Source organism: Podarcis pityusensis (assembly GCF_964106645.2).
Source record: "Podarcis pityusensis genome assembly, chromosome: 4".
In the NCBI taxonomy this organism is placed as follows: Eukaryota; Metazoa; Chordata; class Lepidosauria; order Squamata; family Lacertidae; genus Podarcis; species Podarcis pityusensis.
This window is the reverse complement of record NC_138027.1, coordinates 27,606,620-27,626,401: the sequence shown is the minus strand read 5'-3', so window position 1 is coordinate 27,626,401 and position 19,782 is coordinate 27,606,620. Positions and strand designations below refer to the sequence as shown.

At 42.5% G+C, this 19,782-nt stretch overlaps 2 protein-coding genes across 2 annotated transcripts in view; one reads left to right on the top strand and one right to left on the bottom strand.

Moving 5' to 3' along the window:
* Nucleotides 1-1,884: 1,884 nt before the first annotated feature.
* On the top strand, nt 1,885-11,189 carry N4BP2L1 (NEDD4 binding protein 2 like 1). Its single transcript, XM_081004216.1, has 5 exons — nt 1,885-2,128; nt 5,781-5,908; nt 7,862-7,950; nt 9,624-9,700; nt 10,900-11,189. Exons 1-5 carry the CDS (start codon nt 1,977-1,979, stop codon nt 11,141-11,143), a joined length of 690 nt encoding a protein of 229 aa, XP_080860342.1. The 5' UTR covers nt 1,885-1,976; the 3' UTR covers nt 11,144-11,189.
* Nucleotides 11,190-11,602: 413 nt separating this feature from the next.
* The window catches only part of BRCA2 (BRCA2 DNA repair associated), a 37,008-nt gene continuing 28,828 nt past the window's right edge, over nt 11,603-19,782 (bottom strand). The window contains exons 22-25 of the mRNA XM_081004025.1: nt 17,276-17,414; nt 15,591-15,847; nt 14,332-14,472; nt 11,603-14,126 (exon numbers count right to left, since the gene is read on the bottom strand). Coding sequence (XP_080860151.1) covers nt 13,707-14,126; nt 14,332-14,472; nt 15,591-15,847; nt 17,276-17,414 — 957 coding nt within the window. The 3' untranslated portion in view covers nt 11,603-13,706. The remainder of the gene's footprint in view (nt 14,127-14,331; nt 14,473-15,590; nt 15,848-17,275; nt 17,415-19,782) is intronic.

The following is a 19,782-nucleotide window of genomic DNA, read 5'->3' as shown; positions in this document are numbered from 1 at the left end:
GCATTCAGGTGAGGTGGCTGGGACAGCACCTGCACAGCTACTGTGGTTTGCCACGACACTTAAGACTCACTCTTTAATATATACAGCACTCCACCCCCTTGTGATTCCTAGCACCTGGCATTCAGAGGCATACTGCCTTAAATATTGGAGGTGATAATTCACTGAAGATTTGGATAATTAAAGTAAATTCAAGCATGAGGGCCATTCCCAACAGTAGTCAAGATAATACAATCATTCTAGCATTACTTGAGAGTTGCTAATAGTTGTCAGATGCTTCAGCACTACCCATTTATTTAGCTGAAACAAAACATGTCTCTCCCATATTCGTCTCCACAACCACATAAGGTGCTGCAACCTTCCAACAGTTTGACTTCACACTTCTCCATTGTCTCCCGAGATGGACAGATGCCAACAATCAACAGCTTCTTTAAACCAGGTGTGTGGAACCTGTGGCCCTTTAGATGTTGTTGAACTACCAAGTCTCCTCAGCCCTAGTAAGTATGGCCAATCATCGGGGTTGATTGCAATCCAGCAACAACACAAGAGCCACATGTTAGCCTCTCCTGCTTTAAACAAAAGGGAGTGAAATATATGTGAATATCTTGTATAGGTTAGCCACCAGGAGTCAGGAGTTTCTTTTTGGCTCTTGTTTAAGAGAGTAAAGCTTTTGTCCAGTTTCCTCTTTGGTGTGCTCGTAAACCTCCCCTGAAAATAAATAGGAGTATAAATGGGAGCACTTTTGTTCTATTTTCTTATGAAGACTTGACTTCATGCCTTTCATGCTTTTCTCTTTTAGCACTATCTAGTTTTCGTGTGGGCACTGAGCATATGGGATGTGGCTTCTGAGCACTCCTGACTAGGCCCACTTCCTAGATGCAGGTGTGTATGACATGCATTTGAAAGAGCCCATATGCACGCTCCCCCTTATCCATTAGGCCAGGTGTGGAGAACTTTGGCCCACTAGATGTGGCTTAACTACAACTCCCATCAGCCCCTGCCAGCACAGCCCACGGCTAGGGATAAAGGGGGCTGTAGTTCATCAACTTCTGGAGGGCCAAAGGTTCCCCACGCCTGGATTTCGGCCTGGCTCTAAAGCGAGCCTTTTTGGTCCTCTGTGCAGAAGCAACTGCTGTTTAATCTTTTCATGACTTGGGCTGCAGTCCTACACCTGCGTGCCTGAAAGCGAGCACTATTGCACGAAATGGTTGCTTGCGAGTAGAGCTGCAAATGATGCGGCTCTTCTGGCCGCAAGTGCTCATGGTTTTGAGTTTCGAAACATGGGTATTTTAGTCGCAATCGCAGCTTCCTTCCTCATCACGCGAGGGCACTTGTTATTGGGACAAAACACTCCTCCGGGTAAATGCGAGGCGCCTGCAAACAGCGCAGCAAAGAGAGCCGCTGCATCTCGCACGTGCGGGCAACGAACGCTTCTCGCTGCAGGAAAACATTTCCTATCTCTGCAGAGGAGGGCAAGCGCTGCCAGGGGACCTCAAACCCCTGCTCCAAAAAAACACAAACAAAACAAAGCGCGGTGCATTTTTGTCCTCGCCTCCTCGCCAATGCCATAACACAAAGAAGCACGCCTTGAGGTGAAGAAAGAAGAAGAAAGGGGGGGAGGGGCAGGAAAGCAGAGGCGATGGCCTTGAGGAGGCCTTTATAGCCTTGCAGGAGAAACCGGAGTCACGCCGTTTGCCACAGGCCCGCGCGCGAGGGCCCTGCTTCCCGCTTTGGGGCATTGAACCTTGACTCGGCAGCTGCTCCCTCGTGGAGGGCAGGCCTGTGAGCGGGACTCGGGTGCTTCAGGCGCCAAGGAGGGGAGCGAGCCCGCGCGCCGCTCTGCCCCTTTGCCCCTGGAAGCGCCCGCCTTAGCGGGGCGGAGAGAGCGGACTCCGCCCGCGCCCGTCACGAGGAGCCATGTAAACAGTGTCGGTTCGCAGGCTTCCCGAGGAGGCGGCGGCTGTTGCCTTTCCTCCGCTATGGAGGATAGCCTGGCCCGCGCCTTCGGAGGCCTGAGCCTCCGCCAGCCCCCCGCGCAAGACAAGGGCCCCCCTCGCAGGAGGCGCCGCTTCAGCAAAAGCCTCTACTTGCTGCGAGGCCTGCCCGGCTCCGGGAAAAGTACTCTGGCCAGGTAAAAAAAAAACACCCTTCTCTTTTCGAAGGAGAGAGGACTCCTTCAGCTCTCGAGTCGTAAAACGACGGAGACGAAGTCTTGAGCGGGAAAACCGCGCTTTCTCACCTCGAAGCTTTGTGAGGGAGGGTAGACAGGTTGCTCAGCAGGCGCTCTGGACATGCTCAGCGGCTCTTGATTGGCGCGGGAACCTGCGACCCTCCAGATGTGTTGAGGATTCTGTGAAAAGCGGGCAAAGCTAGTGGAAGTTGGCATGCAGAAGCGACTGGAGGGCCTGGGGTCCCCGACCCCACCACCTCTGGTTTTCTTGGCATTCAAGAAGGGTTCTGGGATAAAGAAGCCCTGGGTTCAGCAAAGCGATGCGTGCTCCATGTTGATGGAAAGAGGGGTGGGGTCAACTTTATTTTTTTCTAGTAGGATGGCTCCTGTGGTCGACATTAGATAGGCGTATTTCCTTGTCACTGTACCACCATGCATAGCTGTCAACTTTCAGATTTGAAAATAAGGGGTCAGCAGCCTCGAAAATAAGGGATCAGCAGCCTCACCTGTCCTGGGGACAGTCTACGGGATATCTAACAATCCGGGATAGCAGCGGGAAACGGCGTTGAAATAAGGGAATTTCCCGCAAAAAAAAAAGGGAAGGTTGACAGCTATGCCACCATGCTGGGAAAAAGCTTTGTCTCTGGGGGTTCTGATTGCTGCTGCACGATTGTTCAAGGTACAGGAGCATGTCTGAAACAAGTTGGGGCTGTTCATGGTAGGTCAAGACAGAGCTCCAAGATAGCTCAGGGAAACAAGAAGAGAATTGGTGGGGTGGTGGCTGCTACTGCTCCTTCACAGCTGTCGCTGCCTCTCTTTTTCTGAGCTGCAGCAGTTTTGTTTTCTTAATTGGTTATCAGTCCCTACCACCAGTGTAACCTTGAGTGATAAGAGCAATTGCCAGTAATTAAATATATTTTCTTTTTGTAAACATATATTTGGTATATTTCCTTGTTTCGACATGAATATTTACCGACGGGAATTTCCCAATCCTCATAGGGCCTTGGTTCAGCGTGATTCTGAGAAAATCAAACAAGATACTTTGGAAGGCAGTCAACATTGCACTGAAAGCACACACACAAAAATATCGCTTTGATTTTAATGACTCTGGATTTTGCCCTCGGTTACCATTTTCCTATGGTTAACGGAAGTGGAAAGAACTGTTTTGATCACTTTAAGGAAAACAGCTAACGCCTTTGTTTTCTTTGTGATGTCCCACATTTTTAATACAGAATTTGAGTGGAGTCAACATCAGAAACCTATAATCAGTATGCAGTACTGTAATATATTTCCTGATGGCTTAAACTAATATAAACATTTTCCAGCACAGGTAGCTTTCACCAGGGTTCCCTGATTTGTGGCACACCAGCTGCCTCCCCCAACCAAGTATTGTGACCTCCCAAGCCAGCAGCAAAAGCAGGAAGCAAATTTATTGAACTCTTAGGAGGGCCTGTTCTACATCACTTTTGGGCTATATGTGGCTTGGTGGGTCACAAACCTCACCTCATACTGGATGAAATGAAACATGACACCAAAGACTAACAGCAGGTTTTGCAACTTTTGTAACTTGCACGTCACTAAAGGTAAAGTGAGTTGAACTGGAGTATAATGGTGAGATTCACATTACTCTTCGTTTCCAAGCACAGGTGTTATGTTGTCTTCGAAGAGCATATAGTTACTATCAAAGGCACAGCTCTTGATTTTCTGCATGAAACTGCTTGGAAATGGCTTGTTTTTAATTTCATTGGCTTTCAAAATGTGCTTCTGGCAAGCCGGTCGTGGAAACATTGGCTCTGGTTTCACATCTCACTGATTTTAGGAAGTGCAAAAAAATCTCACTCTATTAGTATGACATGGTTCTGGTTCAACAGACCTGAAGAGTTCATACTGAAGGCATGCTGACTGAAAAGTGAAGGGTGAAGGAAGAGTTAAGCACTTTCCCCTTGCCTCACTCACCCCTTGGATATTTAGTCTTCTTGTCACATCTCCAGGATAAAGGAAGCACAATTTATAGCAAGTGTGAAGAGAAGCATCTGGTCAATGAGGACAGTATTTTTAAAAATGCACCTGAGAGTTGCACAAAGTCCACAGTAGTATGCATTTTATAAGCAAAGCATATATATTAAACAGTTGGGAGCATAGAGATAAATGTGACCTGACAGTTCATTTCAGCTTGCTGGCCTCTCTCTTTACTTTTTTGATAAATTGAGGCCTGCCTCTGCCATTGCTCAACAAGATAAGGAATTGAGAAATGAAAGTTTGCAGTTAGACTCTTTTTTTCTAGATCGCTTTTGGCTTAACTCGCTTTGTGAAAGGATTCTTTTATTGTGCTGAGATATTGCAGATGATACCTTGACATTCCACCTCCAGACATCAAGGCTCCATTGCTGCAGCTTCACCTTTTTCAACAAATCTTTCCCATGAGAAGTCTGACATATTCTGTTGTCCTTTACTGTCAAGAGGAAACTTTATGCTAGGGATGGATGGATGGCATTTGTTGATAGTATCTTATAAGAGTATAGACAAGTTGAGTCTGGATTGAACAGATGCTGCTTCATCCATATCTAAGTGAGGCTAAGTCCAACTGCTATAAACTGGTTAAGTGGGTGGGTCCTTATCATTCACTGTCCTTTAAAAATATTGTTGTGAATGTAATACATAGATGTGGGCTGGGGAACCTATGTCCCTCTACTGTTGAACTACAACTCCCACCGTTCCTGACCAGTGGCTGTGGCTAATGGGCATTGGAGGAGTTCAACAACAGCTGGAGGGCTAGTGTTTCCTTATTGATGATATAGAGCTTCCCTACCAGTCACACCCACCTGCACTGGATTTTGCATAGTTTGCTATAAAAGGCAGACTCGAGGACTGCTATCCTGCCCTGAAAGGCTGTGGTCTGCATCCACTGCGCCTAGACGATTGCTCCTTTGCTGTTATAATAGCTCCTCCTCCCCAGGGCAGTATTGGATTAGGAGCAGGAAGACTGAGATTCAAATCCCCATTGAGCCACAAAGCCTTGGGTCAGCCACTATCTCTTAGCCTAACTTACCTCTCACAGGATGGTTGTGATGATAAATTGGGTTTTACGGTGGGGAGGAGAGAAACACGTATGTTACTTTACAGTCTGAAAAAACTTGGGACCAGGATACATTACAGATCAACCCCCTTGATACAGACCACACCAACCTTTAAGATCTTTCAAGGGGGCCATGCCTCTAAGCATATTGCCACTTGGTGACAACATGGAAGCTGGCAATTTCCATGGTAGCAGCAGCTCCCTGGAATGCCCTGGAAATTTCACTGAACGTGTTTTTATTTTTATGCAAACTGCTTAAAGGTGGTTTTTATTTTATTGTATTAGGTGGTATTAATAAATATTTTCTCCTGCAGTAAATGGGGGGGGGGGGGCGGTTTAATTTGCTGGTAATTCAACCCTTGCTCGAATGGTGCTTTATTTTCATTTGACGATTCCTCTAAAAGTGCACGGGGAACATTTGGGCCCCAATTAAATTGAAGGGTGGTGTTGGTTAGAAAATGAAAAACTTCATTTCTAATAGTTTTACTAATCCGTATGAAGTTTTGACCTTTCCTTACAATTGTTTGGTCTCAACAGGCAACTGAAACGTGAATTTCCCAGTGCAGTTGTTCTGAGCACTGATGACTACTTCTCTGCAGAGGATGGCACATATGTGTTTGATCCTGATGCTCTAGAAGATGCACATAGATGGAACCAAAAGAGAGGCAAGTACAGCCCTTCCAATAAGAATAAGAATAAGAATTTATTATTTATACCCCGCCCATCTGGCTGGGTTTCCCCAGCCACTCTGGGTGGCTTCCAACAAAATATTAAAATACAATAGTCTATTAAACATTAAAAGCTTCCCTAAACAGGGCTGCCTTCAGATGTCTTCTAAAAGTCTGGTAGTTGTTTTTCTCTTTGACATCTGGTGGGAGGGCGTTCCACAGGGTGGGTGCCATTACCGAGAAGGCCCTCTGCCTAGTTCCCTGTAACTTCCTAGTTTTGTGTGTTAGGTTTTGCTTCCTATCTACACCTTGTACTCTTCAGCAGTTTTCTTCTACAAAAAGTTACAGCAGAAGAGAGCCTTGCTGTAAGAGAATGTCTTATTTGTCACACCGGTGCTATTCATTTTGATCAAAATGGCTTCCAGAGTTGATCAAAACATCAATTACTAGTAGTAAGAAGTGAATGATTCTATGGAGAAAACAATGAGATGCTATTTAGGGGCTAATGTTTGAGTCTCTAGTATGGACATGTGGAAAAAAAGCATTATAAAAATTCCTAGCAAAGGAATGAATTGTACAATATATGCTCTATAATCAGTTGGCATTGCTTCCGCTGTCAGATATCTAAAGGCAGATATGTATGCCCTGATAATAAACTTTTAATACTAAAAATATAAGCATGACCACTGCCATTAAATAACAAGAATAACAATAACAACAATAATAACTTGTTTTCACATTTTATTTCTAACTTTGTTGTATCTTTCTCTTGGGTTTGAACAGATTGGTTAAGGTTGTGTCAGTCATAGTTTCAGCGGTTCTGATGTTAAATGAAAACATGGATAACTGAAGATTTTCTGGATTAATTGCAGCACTCCAAGAAGGCAGGAGGGGAGCAAGCATGGAGGGGAGCAAGCATGGCACATGCCCTCACAAGGCTTCTGTATATCTTGTCCCAATAAGCTGAAATAGGTACATTGAAACTGGGCCGTTGTGTGGATTTGCTCACAGCTCCCATGTAAAGATAACTACGTGAAGGAGAAATTTGTTTTCAAAAGTTTTGTGTGAGAGTCCACATTTCCATTGTATCTCTGATTTTGAATTTTGTATATGACTGAGCACACGTTCTCCATAACGGTTAGTGCAGTGTCTCCTCTGGACGGCACCAGATTTATTATGAAGCCTAGCTATTGCTAGCCACCTTCGACCACCTCTCAGATGCCAGGTCTGCTGAAGGCACAAATCTTTCCCAGCTTTTACAGCAGCCTGAATTCTTTTATCCAAGACCAGTGTTTCCTTCCCTTTATATCCCTTTCTTGCAGTGTCTAGTATATTCCTGCCTGACATTAATATGGGTGGAAATCAACAGACTGATGAATGTTAGAATGATGTTGGATTGAAGTTAAGGGGTTTCTAGCTGTACAGGCTAAAAGAATATGGAAAAATTGGTTTTAATATGTAAAATCTAAAATTTAAAGCTATATTATATCAAGATTAAAGATTAGGATTAAAAAGGAGGGAAAGGAACTGTTGGACTAACATATTTAATTAGAATACAAAAGAGGGAGGTAAGAGGAGGTCCGAGAAACAAGTAAATGTAAAAGAAGTGAGGAAAAGATGAAATTGTTTTTTAATTGCTTTTTCCTTTTTTCCTTTGTATTTTTTCTTTTTATTGTTAATTTTTTCTTTATTAATGTGGCTTTTTTTCTTGTGAAATTTTAATAAATATTATTATTTTAAAAAAAAAGGAAATCAACAGACTGAAACTAAAGCACATTATGGACTATATCCTGTGTCTTCAGAAACACTTCCTCATTACATTCAGCACATCAGTACTTGTTTGTGACACAGTGAAATCCCCAAAGGCTCGATTCAGAACATCTGTGTAGGTAACAGGATGATTTCACTGATTGTCTGGTCTTTTAAAACATTTACATTGTTATGTTACAGCACGTAAAGCCATGAAGAATGGGAAATCCCCAGTTATTATTGATAATACCAACGTCCACGCTTGGGAAATGAAGCCATATGTGATAATGGTAGGGGAAACTGACCTGTTGTCATTCTTAATATTTAGCCATGGGTTCCAAAAATGAGCAGATAATCCTGCTATTTGCTATCAAGAAAGGCGGGGAAATGGCAAGAACTTCTAATGTGCTTAACATTTTTTTCAAACATTACTTTTCTTTCACAGATTTTGCCCAAGCCCTGGAACATTTTTTTGTGCCACAACTGGATTGCTTTCTACCCCCTCTTGCTCCCTTCTTCTTTGGGTTCCGTTTAGTCCAGGCATGTACAAAATCCATTTTGGGGTTTTAATCCAGCCCACCGGTCGGTTTAATCCGGCCCCTGTGGCAGTCTATCTCCTGGGTTAAAATCCTAAAAAAACTTGACAACTTCAATCCTAAAAAAAGGTCAGCTACTTCGGTCGGCCCTCACACATGTTCACTTCATCAAATCTGGCCCTCCTTGAAAAAAGTTTGGGCACCCCTGGTAGTCATTGTGTTTTCCTTTCAAGGTTAGGTCACTTAACATTATCTGACTCTTAGAAACCACTAATGGTCCTAATCTTTTGCACAATACGTGGCTGGATGTGCCAGTAAAATGCTGATCTTCCATATGGTCTGGTTTTTATGCCTCAATGAGCATAGACCATGCAGTCTGTGTGATCAGCTTTCTGATCTTGCATATGAAACTACCTTTTGCAGAACCAAACCACTGGCTAATCATATTATTGGTTCTGACTGGTGAAAGCTTTCCAAGATACAGCCAGTTGCCCAAGAACCATTTAACTAGACATGCCAGGGATCTTCTGCAGGCAAAGCATGTTCTGTGCCGAGGGGCTATGGGACAGCATCCTTCAAGTGAGAAAGAGTGTCACTTTCTTTATATTATATGATTCTTCTTTTCTGAATTGAGCATGCTCTGTAACTCTTAGGTTGCAGGGGGGACATGAGTACCTTTCCTCCAGATTGCATTGTCGCTGCTGGGATCCTAGTTCTCAAACTGCAGTTAGTGTACGCTTGCCTCCAGCTAACATCTGGAGATGGTTTGGTGACTGCTGGGAACCTGGTAGGATAGTGTCTATCACTCATAATGAGATGTGCTTTCTGCCCCTGCTTCTGTATAACTTTTGGTATATTTTTGCTGTAGTTCAAAATCACTTGAAAAAAATCACCTTGGAATATGACTCTAGAATTAGGTCAGTCTGCTAATTTCCCTTTCTTTGTGTGTGGTTAATATAACTTGGACAGCTTCTAAATTATTAATGAAGCAACTATTTCAACATCCGTAGCTCATCACCTGTGTTAAGAGCACATAATTTGCTGTACTATTGCATGGCTTTTTTTCTTGAGAAGGAATGTTTGTCAGAAGTGGGCAATATGTGATAGTGTTGTAAATTGTTGCAATCTTCTTTTCTAACTTACCTTGGCAACCTTTATGTTTAGAGATCTTGTGGAATTAAAAGAGTTAAATTATTTTGAACTGCGGGGCAGCACAAAATTTTGAGATTTACTGACATGACAGATAAATGGTATTAATAGTGTGGCCATGTTGCACTGAACCACAGTCTCACTAGAGTTTAAGGCTAATGATATATGCTTTATTATACTTTTTTATTTTTATACTTTGTTATGTTGTGCATATGTCAGTCATGAAAGGTAGCTTTATATTGTGACTTGATTACAAATTCAGTACTCTTTCACATCAGGCACTTGAACACAGCTATGAAGTTCTTTTTCGAGAGCCAGATACACACTGGAAATTCAATGTTCGGGAACTAACCAGGTATAGTTTTTTGGCTTATGTTTTTAGCTGTTATGAGAATACAAGTGATACCTGCAACAAAACATTGCACTATAGCATAACCTCTAACAGGAGCTCACCTGTTCAGAATGCCAGCTAGCCATGCCCTCTTGCAGAATCTTCCATTCTATCCCCAGATCTGTTCTGCTTTTTCATCTGATGCACAACCTTTCATTGCTGTGCACCATTGGTCAGTCCTTACTGGTCTGTTTTTTTGCCTCCTTGGATTTTTTAAAAAGTACTTCTGCAAAACTTTGGGGTCTGTGGAGCATGCAGATACCTCTGAAGGTGAAGTGATTTCTCCCTTTTGAGGGTCTGTGGCTGGAAAGTCAGTTGCCATGGAGAGAGAGAGTTAAGTCAAGAAAGACTTTATTTTATGATCGCAAAAGGTGGGAGTACTGCTGTAACCATATTTATAGTCTTCTCAAAGATAGGAAGAATTCAAAACAGCCAACCACGACATTGCATAGGGTATATAACCTTTTATGGCATATTACATACACTAACCACCTTTTGGACATGTGTACTGTAGTGCAGTCAGGCAGTCTTCAGCATGTTCCCTGCATGATCAACGAGTGGATAGTTGCTCATATATCATTTCTTATCTAGCATTTCCCCAGCAATAACTCAATCCCCCCTTTATTTATTCTTTCCCTTGTAAAGCTAGATATTTTTACACAGCCAGCTCATCCTGTAACACGAACCACTTCCTTTTCTTGTCATTCTCTTCCTTTATTGACAATCTGCAATTCAAGCAAACAGGGCAATTCTCAATGAGGGATTTTATTTTTTCCTTTATTAATAAAAATTTCCCTTTAGCCCCCTCTTGTATGTCTGTGGCCCCATTTTGGCTTTCCTTTTGTCAGGACTAATCACCTGTGATAGCTAGTAGATGGATGAGTGGGACCTGCAACAGTGTGTTACAGTGTGGGGTACCGCTATAATCGGTACTGCGCTCCTCATTTTCTCTTTGCTATTAGAGGGAATAGTTCCCCTTAAGCTCTTAGGTCTCATATCCACAGTGCTGTTCCAAACCATGAACACACATTAATGGATTAATTTGTGAACTAGGTTGTCATGAAAATGGAAGGCGCAGTAAACATGATGGCTGGTATTCATATGCTGTTTGGATATGTAGCTAACTAAATATACTTACCTATATGTTTACATTTATTCCATAGGCGGAATGGCCATGGTGTTCCACGAGAAACAATACAGAGGATGAAGGAGCAATATGAGCATGATGTTACCTTTCATGATGTGCTTCATTCAGAAGAACCAGCCAGACATTTCAGTAGATCCTATGGCGTTTACGATACTGGTTATTCCCATGTGAACTCAACATTCCCCAACAGAAGAGCTAACAGCAACTCCAGAAATGAAAGATCATTTAGTAGGAGAAATGATTTCTACCGGGTATTTTAGAGTTTTTAATCAAGTTGTATAAAATTTTGTTTTATACCTTCAGGAATTCTGTACTTAAAATATTTGTATTTTTCTATTGACCTAGATTTAGTTCTTAATTCTCCATATATTCTTTTGGAGGTTAAAAACCCTGTTTTACTGTTCTTCTGATGCAGATTATATTTCTTCACTCATGTTTACACCTGGCTATATGTATATGTATATGTGTGTGTGTGTGTGTGTGTACACACACACACACACACACACACACACAGTTTTGACAGGATGACTCACACTTAGGAGTGTAAACATAATGAAGAACCCACAGTAATTTTTAGCAGCAACATGGAAAAGGATTTCCATGTCATTGTGCTCATATACTATGGGGGACAAGGAACTGGCATCCCTGTGCAGATCGAGCTAATAGTGGTGCTATACAATTTTGGTCCTGGTAAGGATGCACACAAATGATATTTCATATCATTAGTGTGCCATAGCTAATCATAGTATAGTGCAACAGTTATAACTCTAATTCCCCTGACTTCTATCAATTGTTCAGTATACAAGGTTGTGGGAATGTAAACAGATTTCCTTCCATAAATATTGACACAATAATTAATTTTACAGTATAAAAAATTAAAATGTTAATTTTAAAACCTAGGTACAGAAGAAACTAAGTTATAGATCTGTATTTCATAGGACCACCTTCTTTTCTACGTTCCATATTAATTTAGCTTCATTTTTATGACATTTACCTTCTTTGACACAGCTGCTTCTCTACTTTGCAGTTTACCTCCTTTTTTACATCATGTAGATTTCCTTTCTTGCTGAAACCAATGAGGAGTTTTATTTAGACCCCCATTTGTTGTCATTGCTCACCCTATTTTTTATTATTATGATTCCTGAAACACACACCAAATAGTTTGCAACCGTAGGAACAATTCAGGGAAGAGGCATAATCTTGACAACAGTTTAGTTTTTCTCTGTTCCACAGTAAGAGTTGGGTAGTCCTCAATTTCCTGTTTGGTAGTAGCATATGCCAAAGGTGGGTAGAGCAAGGAAACCTGCCTAAATTCAGTGGAACATTAGAACTAGAGATTAATTGGCACTCTTGTGACTGTTGTTAACACTCAGTCCCAAGTGTTATTTGTGCCTTTTTGCAGCCTGCTAGTTTAATTTCTCTAGTCTCTGCGCTTTTTCTCTTCATCTAATTGTTTCCACAGATCAGATACTACTCGGTATATTTGCTTAATCATTCCGTCTAAAAGCTCTTCAAGGGTAGGTACTTACTGAAACTACAGTGGTACCTTGGGTTAAGTGCTTAATTCGTTCCAGAGGTCCGTTCTTAACCTGAAACTGTTCTTAACCTGAAGCACCACTTTAGCTAATGGGGCCTCCTGCTGCTGCCGCGCCACCGGAGCACGATTTCTGAAGCAAAGTTCTTAACCTGAAGCACTATTTCTGGGTTAGCGGAGTCTGTAAGCTGAAGCGTATGTAACCCGAGGTACCACAGTAGTAAAGAGTGATGTAAAAGTAAGATAGTAGAGTTACAAGCAAGATAACTATCCAATAACTATGTTAACATCAAATGCTTTAAAATTGATTGCTGGCTTTAAAAAACAAAACAAAACTAATCTACTTGCATTCCTACAGGGTGTTTCACCATTAACCTGATTCAGGTGTTTGTCCTCTCCAATCTAAACAAACATGGGTATGTATGTGCCTCCAAGCCCTGCATCCTCTGGACCATATCTTGAGTCCTCCACAAGTTTGAGGGTGAAGGTATGAAGTGGGGGCCATTCTCCTCCCTTTGCACAATTGGTTCTAAAATTGCACAAGTAATGGAAACTCCGTTCTTCAGACCTTTGCCTTTAAACTCACTGAGGCCTGTTAACACAATAAAGGTGACATAGTGGAAGGATGTTTTTTGTCAGAGTAGCCTTACTGCCCACCATAGGCTTCTTTACACAAGAGGAGACAAAACACCGAAATAGGGCTATAACAAACATAAGGTTTGTATGTTTTGGATATGTTTGGCCTTGAACCATTGTGATTGCTATGCAAAAATAAACAAGGGAATCAAATTATATTGACTGCATGTTTTGAACTGTACACTGGAGTTCTAAAAATATACAGTACCTTCATTAAAGTTAGTTATTGCTGAACTAGTTCCATAACTTTGAATGTGCTTCTGCGCAACATGACAGGATTTTTAAAATTTACAGCCGTTCTTACTGGATTCTTCATAATCTATTCGGTAGAGCATACATAATCACACTAAGCTTTATTCTGAATTGAAATGAGTAATACACAGACAAGCCTGTACAAAACACTTATAACATTTACAAAGATTGCTTAAATATTTAAATGTACAGGGGCATTTATAAGTACTTTCCTTTGTCTTTGGAACTTCATCTGCACAGCTAATGGAAGTATTTGTTCCATTTGTCTCCTTTGTAGCAGCCTCAGTATTCTCCTTACAGTCCTGCAATATATCTGTTTTACCAGAATATTGGAATTATTCCTTACTAAAAGGCTGACAGGAAGGGCCGTGGGTATGGAATACACAATTGTACCCACCAAATTAACCTGTATCTTCTGGAAAACTACTTACGAGGGCTTGTGTATTTATCATTGCAAGCTCCTCGTCAGCAACAAAATTATTTTCAAGAGGAGAACCAGTCTCACTAGACCCTCTCAGGGCAGATTTTTTATTATAACATGCTGTTCTTTTCAGTGACTTTTCAAGTTGAGTGCCGGAACTTCGGGGGGGCTGAAACGCCCTTTTCAGAGATGGAGAAATAAATATACAGTTGGTCTTCACTGGTGGTGGGGAAGGTACTCGACTAAGCAGGTCCATTGCTCTTCTTTTCTTACAGTTCCTAGGGGTTTCTTGTAGTTCCGCTGTTGTTTTTGCTGACCCTAGAGATACCGGTGGCTTTGAATCTAGCTTCCCAAGTGACAAAGGACTCTGATGCCATAGTCCACTGCTAGGAGTTGCAATCTAATTAAAAGGGGGGGGGGGGAGAGAAAACTAAGCTTAAATTCTGTCAGTGATTACTGCCATTCAAAGACATCTGAATTAATCATTACTCCATCACCATCCTTGAGGTATTTGTACTTACTTGAGATGGTTAAATATGCTGGCTGATATTTAAGTTGATTATACTGGTAAATATAATCATCATAATAGATTAATAAAAACTTACGGAATGTTTATTTCCTGTATCAGATTTCTGAGAAATGGGATCCAAGCCACATTCTTGGGGCAAGTTAAATATTTGTGGGTCATCTGTTTGTAGCAAATTCATCAGTTTGCATTGTGCATCTTTGCCAAAGCAGCTGCTATTCTGCAGGACAAAAATATATAGTTTTTACTTTTTTAAAAAAAAACTTTGCTATTGATTTTTAACATAATGAATATGGTATGCTGTAGATACTCAGGACTGCAATACCTCAAGAACCACCTCTCCCCATATAAACTGACACAGACCCTGAGATCATCATGCAAGGACTTCTTCATGTGCCTCTTCCAGGAGAGGTCCAGAAGCTGGCAACATGAGAACGGGCCTTTTCTGCAGTGGCTTCACATCTGTGGAATGCTCTCCCTAGGCCCGACTTGTGTGGCACCTTCATTAAACATCTTTGGGTCTCAGGCAAAAACGCTTCTCTTCAACTAGACCTTTGGCTGATCAACATACGATGTGCTTTCACATGTGTTTTGGGGGGTGTTTCTGGTTTTGTTCTCATGTTTATTCTATGAACTGCCCTTGAGATCTTCAGATGAAGGGCAATACACAAAATGAATGAACGAATGACATTTGATCACTTGGGAAAACTGACCCTATACATAGATCATATGTATAGTTACAGGCAATGCCTATGTCCAGTGCCAAAAATACTGGCATTCACATTTTGTTGTTTATATAAGCAGCAGATTGGACTGGAGACCAAATCATGCAGACCTCTTCTCCATGTACAGAATGAACACATGACTAGTGCATGAACAGGTCTTGCATCTTTGACCTGCAGCTTCGCGCATTTCACTACATGGGTGCTTTGGGGAAGCTGGACATCTTGTATGGACAAAAACCCTTATCAAAAAATATGTATGTTTTGGCGACTACTGCCCTAGAAATAGTGTAATGCCTTTCATGAAGTTGATAGCTTATTTGGAGGGTGCAGCTGGCATCCTACTTCTGGACAGAGGCTTGTGGTCAGGAACACATTAAAACAGTGTTCCAAGCTATTACCTGTGTTTCTATAGCAAATGTCCTTTAATTAGGGCAACTAGAGAAACAGCTTTCACAAAATATTGAATTGTCTTCCACTGGAGACTAGACAAGTCAAAACATTAAATGCTACTTTAGTATGTCTTTTGTTGCAACCAGCCTTTACCATGTGTATAAGGTAACATAATTCCCCCGCCCCATGCCTTCAGTGCCTTGGATAGGTGAGATCAACATACCTCTACAGTATTTCTCAGTTCATTAAAAAATCCTTGGAGATGACTTTCTTTTGGATTTGAGGAGAATGCAGAAAGGTCTCCAGCAAATAATGTCGGGATGTCTGATCTAAATTCAGGTCGCCACTGAAGGTTGATTGCAGAGATCAACATAGAAGGAATAATTATGTCATCAATAGCCAGCTGCTTAAGATCTGTATAGATCTGGACTGCTATGAAATGATGATTCTCATCTGACAGATACACCAGTGTAGAGAAACCTATGTTAGAAATGAAACAAAAAAAATTAACTTCACTTTTAAAATTAAAAATACTAACCTTAAAAAAAGTTTACATTTTAACCCTAACAAAACCCAAAAGGTAATTCTGGGGAACTTGAATATAATAGCTTATATACTTTGAGCGTTGTATTGGGAAAAGCCTGTAGCCTACTAGAATGAATGCATTAAGCAAGGTGTATCTGACCAGCGGCGTTTCAAGACACAGTACAAGAATCAGGTGAGCTAATTAAAATGCATTAAATAATTGGAAATTTAAAAACCGATTTAAAGCAATTTCTCCTAATGTAGTTCACAGAGGATTGCACAAAGTCTTCCCATTTGTGCAAGAACTTCTACTTGTGCAATGGAACTTCTTCTCCATCATCTCTCCTTGTGTGTCCCTGTGCTCCCCAAATCTGCTCCAGAGGGTTGGGGAGAAGTGGAAATCCTTGTGCAAACAGAACAGCCCTAATTCTTGAACATACTAACTGGTTCTTTTAACTTTTAAAACATTGTTTCCAACTAAACAGAACTTTTCATACCGCTTAGGAACATAATCAAAAGCCATTTGTTCAGCTTACAAGTCTTTTATGCTACAGAATTAGATCCACGTTGACCCAAGCAACTCAGTATAGAAATAACTGATTTCTGTTTGCCTTTCTTTGCTCATAAAGGTAAAGGGACCCCTGACCATTAGGTCCAGTCGTGACCGACTCTGGGGTTGCGGCGCTCATCTCGCTTTATTGGCCGAGGGAGCCAGCGTACAGTTTCCAGGTCATGTGGCCAGCATGACTAAGCTGCTTCTGGCGAACCAGAGCAGCGCATGGAAACGCCGTTTGCAAGGAGGTTAATTGAGATGATAAGTACCTAGAGTTTCCAGAAATTTCTCATAGTTGCTGGGCAGAGCAATGTTTACAGATTATAATTTAAAAATAAAAGCATAGTCATACATTTTCAGAATTTGAGAACCGAAAGAATAGCAGATTTCAAATAGTAACAGGCATAAAAAATGAAAGTACAAGATCATCCAAGTGGGGTCACTAAATTATCCTGATGAAATACAGGTTGCTGCTTTCTGGATCTTTGTACGTGTGTTGACTTGCCAATGCTTGGGTCTGATAGGAACTCCAGAATACAGAACCTATGGTATTGTATGTAATGCCTGACCTGAAAAGCCAGATATTTTTCTCTGGTTTCGGTTCATGATTTCATTTTGAGATTAGATGTTTTGGCTTTAACAAGTCATTTAGGTATGCTTATCAACAGGATTCTAAAACCATACTATAATTGAAATGTAAACAGTAAATCTGATTTCAGTAAAATTCCAATTTTAAAAATTCTTTACAAACCCTAATAAGGATTCAGACTGGTAACTTAAATAGGATTCTTTTTAACTCATTATAAATCAGTGCACTAGTCTTAATATACCTGTTCCTTTTCTTAGAGAAACTATATATCCCACCAAATCCACTTCCGAACAGGTAGGATGGAAAGATGGTTCCAACAGCTTGCTGAATCTCAGGCACTCTCTTGGCCTGTAAACTTGTGACAGGGTTTCTTGAGACACCTAAAGAATTTTGAACAATGACATTATTATTCATTTATTACTTAATATTATTCATTAATACTTCCACAGCCACAGATAGAACCAACAATCCTCCAATTAACCCAGGAGGGAGAGGGGGATTGACAGTTAATGAAACACCATGGGACTGCCCCCCCTGCTTGGGGTGCGGTTGGTTGGGTTTTATCTTCTAGGGATTCTTACCCTATTAGACCTCCACCTCTTTCACATACCATTTTGACCCAGGAGTCCTGGCCCAAGGATGACTTGTTATTGAGGGGATGTTACCCATCTATTGGGGAGGCTAGTATGGGATCTGGGATTTCCACAATTGAAGGGCTAGGGAGGAATGGCGATGGGGCTAGATATCTCTATCGGCGAAGGGTTTCGAGATGCAGTGATCCTCAAACCCCTTCCAATCTACGCCCCATCCCAAGGGATGAGGGTAGGGAGAGCAAGGATTACACACCTCCGTCATTGGTGCTGTGCAATGCCAGGTCCATAGGCAACAAAACCGCCACCATGCGTGACTTTTTTGTCTCGCAGGGGATTGACCTGGCTTGTGTGACGGAGACCTGGGTACAGGAAGGCGAAGTAGTCTCCCTACATGAGATAATACCCCCAGGTTTCTCTGTCCTCCATCAATCGCGGACTGTGGGTCGGGGGGGAGGAGTAGCGTTGTTATTCCGGGAGGATTGCTCTTTCAGAGCTCTGCCATCACCGGTGATCTCCGGCATTGAATGTGTTGGTCTCGTGTGGGGCACCAAGGAGAGCTTGGCTGTCTGGCTGGTGTACCGACCACCCAGCACACCTGCAGCCACCCTGTCAGACCTGCTGGAGGTGGTGGCGGGCTGGGCCTTGGAGTTCCCAAACCTACTGGTTTTGGGAGACTTCAACGTCCATGCCAATGCCGCTCCCTCCTCACAGGCTCTGGACCTACTGACTTCCATGGCAACACTAGGGCTCTCCCAGTTTGTTTTGGGCCCCACTCATCAAGCATGCCACACGCTGGATCTGATCTTTGGGGCTGGCATAGATGTGATCATGCTCCCCGCTGTGGAAGTGCCATGGTCTGATCACTACGTTCTGAAAGCCAAGATTGACTTCCCGCTCCTCCCTGGCTCGGGTGGCGAACCTATTTGGGCTCGTCCACAAAAACTGATGGATCCTGATAGATTCCGACAAGCCTTGCGGAACCCTGCTCCTCCTGGCGACTCATTAGATGACCTTGTTGAGGACTGGAATAACCAGCTCTTGGCAGCTATTGATGAGATCGCGCCTAAGCGCCCTCTGCGACCCCGTCAAAACCGGGCCCCTTGGTTTACTGAGGAGCTCCGGAAAATGAAGCGGGATCTCAGACGGCTAGAGCGAGTATGGCGACGGACTCGTGACGGAACCTCAAGAACATCTTATAGGACGCTTATGAAAGCCTATGAGATGGCTATGAAGGCTGCTAAGAAATCTTACTTTGCAGCTTCCATTGCATCCGCTAGCTCTCGCCCGGCACAACCTTTTAGAATAATTAGGTCAATAACGTCCTTAGGAAGACAACCAAATTTAAGCACAAATTCGACCCACAGCTGTGAGGCATTCGCAAGCTTTTTTGCGGAGAAAGTCCTGTTGCTCCGCCGTGACCTCCCTGCCAATTTAGATACAGTGACTGAACTGGAGGCCCCTCGACTGACTTCAGGTCCAGTGTTGGACCATTTCGATCGGATACTCCCTACTGATGTGGATAGATTCCTCCAAGTTGGTAAGCCCATCACCTGCCTCCTTGATCCGTGCCCGTCTTGGCTGATTAGGGAGTGTCCAGATGTTGCGCGGACCCCCCTGGCTGAAATTATCAATTTGTCCCTTGACACGGGGACATTCCCAGGGGAACTGAAGGAAGCAGTGGTGTGTCCACTCTTAAAGAAAACTTCATTAGATCCCTTAGACCTATCAAATTACCGCCCAGTTTCAAATCTTCCATACCTGGGTAAGGTAATTGAGAGAGCGGTTGCTGAACAGCTTGGTAGGTTTCTGGAGGAAACATTGGCATTAGATCCATTTCAGTCCGGTTTCCGTCCTGGTTTTGGGACGGAGACGGCTCTGGTTGCCCTAACAGATGATCTCCATAGACAACTGGATTGAGGCGGGTCAGGACTGCTGATCCTTTTAGATTTGTCAGCAGCCTTTGACATGGTCGATCATGATCTTCTGGACCACCGCCTCGCAGACGTGGGGATACAGGGCATAGCCCATAACTGGTTGTGCTCTTTTATTTCTGATCGGGGACAGAGGGTGGCACTAGGGAGGGAAATGTCGTCATGCCACTCCTTGGTGTGTGGAGTGCCGTAGGGCGCAATTCTCTCCCTGATGCTTTTTAACA